We start from the raw sequence: 3,716 nt of genomic DNA on the forward strand, positions 1-3,716 counted from the left end.
CTAGTGATTTCTATGGAGAGAAGAATCACTTCCTGACCTCCAGCTGCATTTCGCGCGTCATCAGAATCACGTGATTGCAAACAACCTATAGATATATGAACAATTATATCATACAGAAACAAGCACAAACAAACATTTGCTTGACCCTCCACAACATCAGCATAGTGACAAATAGGTAGTGACAAATTGACATAGGTAACAAATTAGTTACCTCCAACTCTCTTTGCAGAACACCCGATCCCTGTTCCCTGCATCTCCCTCCTGCATAATCTGTTTTTCTTTTTGTCCTTGTGGCTGGAAATCAGCTCACAGACAATTTGCGGGCTATATATATATATATATATATATATGTATATATATATACATACACACACACTGCTCCGGGTGTGTGTGTGTGTTCACTGCTGTGTGTGTGCACTTAGGATGGGATAAATGTATAGCACTAATTCCGAGTATGGGTCACCATACTTGGCCACATGTCATGTCACGTCACTTTTAATAATTCCAGTCTCGCTCGAGAACTCCGGTCTGACGCACGCGGGTTCTCGCGTCATTTCCTTATCACTTCTCGCTTGTGTTTTGTTGTGAATCGTAGTTTGCGGACCAGACAGAGCTGTCGGCCGATCCATTGTGCAATGTGAACACAGCAGCAACTGAATGCTACCCCAGATATTCACGCAGTGTGAAAACAACGACGATCCGACGAGTTTGAAAATCATGCAGTGTGAACTCGGCATCAAGAGATGACTGTAGCAAAAGCAGAACACGTGATATTTTCATTAAATATAGGTCAACAGATGCTCACACTTAGTTTATCATAACAACAAGCTTAAGTATGGCAGCATATTTACAATTTTAATGTGCCACCATGCCAAATGCCTACTGACACCATTGCTGACTTTAGCAATTTCCAAGTATATGAACTGTAATAGTTTTTTCAAATACCAACATGTTTAAATATATAAAAATGCCAACACTTCAATAAATAGATTAATTAATACATATATAAATGGTTTTAAATTATTAAATTAAATAAAAATACATAAAACCTCAAATTAAATAAAAAATAAAATCAATTAAAATGTATTTTAAATAAATAAATAAATAACCAGTAACTTCCTTAAAAACTTTTATGGGGAAAAACAGGAAAATACATCATCAGTGCTTGGTAAGCATTCGTACTTGTACAATACAGCTCCACATGAACTTGCAGACTGCAGTGTAGGTCAAACAACCATTTCCCACCTGACTCGTCCACTCTCCAGTCGTTTTAAATCTTCATCTCTCAGAAGCACTTGACGGATGGCTGCCTCTTCCTCAGCAGACAAAAAGCTCAAGTCAATCAATTCCAGTGCACTTTTTGATTGTTTCATCCTGGTCAATAAAACCAAGCGCTTTTCAGCAGCCGAGAACTTTTTCAAGGTAAACAGCCTGCAAACCACCGCGTTTTGCTCAAATCGGAAATTTGTCAACCCGTGTTCAATCCTTATGAATCCTCGCCTGCACAGGTAACCTCAGCTCTCTCGGAGATGTTCAGCTGATTTCGCGTGATTGAGGAAGAGAGTTGCTACACTTTTAACGCGCGTGTAACAATCGTTCACATTCACACGGTGTAAAAAAAACACGACGTGACGTCATCTGTCACATTCAGTTTGAGAATAGTTAATGTTTCTCTACCCATGTCCTTCAGGAGTAACCTAGCTTCCTGAACCACAACAAATATAGGTGAAAATCAATGTTTTCAATAATAATAATAATGATAATAATATTTGCGTAGACTGTACATTGTTTAACAATATTATTTCACATACAACCACTTTTCTTACGTTGCTGCTGTTCATACTGTACATATAACCCTACATTTGCACTCCTATTTATATTCTGTACATACTCTGTTTAATATTGTATATCGCAACTCCACTGTACATACTATAAGTTATAGCTTCACTTACTCTGCACTTAACTGTATATAAGACACTATATTCTTGCACTTTTGGTTAGATGCTAACTGCATTTCTCTGTACTTGTAGCCTACTCTGCATTATGACAATAAAGTTGAATCTAGTCTAATGTAATCTAATTATTAATTATTTATAAAATGATTGCATTTTAATATTCAGTAATAATGTCTCTTTTTTGGGGGGGGGGGGTTATTATTGTTATGCACCCCATGTATATACATATATTTTAATGTTATATTATGAGTCCCACTAAAAAAAGACACATAAAACTTACAAAATAACATTGAAATGTATTCATAAAATCCATTATTATGAGTCAAAAATAAAAATACTTTTGTTTATTTTTCCTCATCCAGACATAAAACTATTAAGCAATGTGCTGTTTGTGCTGGAAGACACACCTAATTCATGTTCCAACATGCTTTTCTGCTGTAAAATTGTGTGAAAATGACAGACCAAATAAGAGGAAGTAGAAAGGTTGAAGACTACCAATGTCAAGATGACAAGATTATATCATCTTTCTTCTGATGATAATGTTTCTGGTTTCCTGTTATTTGGTTTTGTTTGAGTTTTCACACGGGAGATGAGAAGACATATTAATGTACGCTTTGCGATTTTGGAGGGCATCTTGTGAAGACAACCAATAATTTCAGAGTTCAAAATTTATATCTCTAGGATCCTTATAGGTGTGCATTAGCAGTTGACTTTGGTATGTTGCTAAAAGCACACTGTTGACCTACACCACACCTTCTAGATAAATCTTTTGCAATGTCTTGTAAACATTTCCTGAATATCACACAGGTAATAAGAGCCCAGCAACTGAAAAAAAAAAAAAACGTACTTTTGCCTATTTGAAATGGGTTGGTTGTAGTAAACATCAGGAAAAACATATCACTGAAACACCAGTAGGTGGCAGTAAATACTCAACAAAAGCACATAGGTCTCAAAAAGGAATATGTGACTTGAGGTTTCGTTGATAAATCAAATCTCTGTCTGCTGATCAGATCATTCTGAGAACGTGTGTGTGTTTAAATAATATATTAATAATTAATATAATAATTTATAAAAAATATATGTATACATACACACATAATGAGTCTTAGATACTTGTAGTGAAAATATTTTCATTATTTTAATCAAATAAAATATATTAAGAGAAAAAATATATATACATACATATATAATATATATTTTGTGTGTGTGTGCGTATATATATATATATTATGCACACACACACACACACACGTAATGAGTCTCAGATACCTAATGTAGTGCAGATAATAACAATTACATTGTGAAAACAAAGATGAGTTATCTTAATCAAATAAATGTATTAAAAACAATAATAAAGAATATACTTCGTATACACTATAATATAATATGATATAACATAATATATAATATTTTATGTATATACAACTAAAACAAATTATATTAATCCGGTAAAAAATTATAAAAATGTTAATAAAAGAATATAGTCTATATACACTATACAATCATATATTATTATTACCAGTATATTATATTATATTATAGTATATTATACGTTGTATAATATTATTGCCTGTATAGACACATCTAACAACGCATCACTCCTGAAATGAGCAAACTACACTTGTTGTGTGTCTTCGCTCGTGTTATTTTTCTTGTCGATAATTCATAGGCCCGTTTGTATTTATATCACGTATCTGCAGCAGAAAAGCTGTTTGTGAGGTAACCGTACTGCTCTGACGTCATTTACAACTCTCTCTCCTC

At 33.8% G+C, this 3,716-nt stretch overlaps 1 protein-coding gene across 2 annotated transcripts in view; it reads right to left on the reverse strand.

Moving 5' to 3' along the window:
- The window catches only part of LOC107751755 (synaptotagmin-like protein 2), a 9,998-nt gene extending 8,402 nt beyond the window's left edge, over positions 1-1,596 (reverse strand). For both annotated transcript variants that reach the window (XM_016567520.1, XM_016567519.1), the window contains exon 1: positions 1,246-1,596. In XM_016567520.1, the coding sequence (XP_016423006.1) occupies positions 1,246-1,373 (128 nt within the window). In that variant the 5' untranslated portion in view covers positions 1,374-1,596. The remainder of the gene's footprint in view (positions 1-1,245) is intronic.
- Positions 1,597-3,716: the final 2,120 nt, after the last annotated feature.

Source organism: Sinocyclocheilus rhinocerous, unplaced genomic scaffold (genome assembly GCF_001515625.1).
Source record: "Sinocyclocheilus rhinocerous isolate Xijiao unplaced genomic scaffold, SAMN03320098_v1.1 scaffold993, whole genome shotgun sequence".
NCBI classification, from domain to species: Eukaryota; Metazoa; Chordata; class Actinopteri; order Cypriniformes; family Cyprinidae; genus Sinocyclocheilus; species Sinocyclocheilus rhinocerous.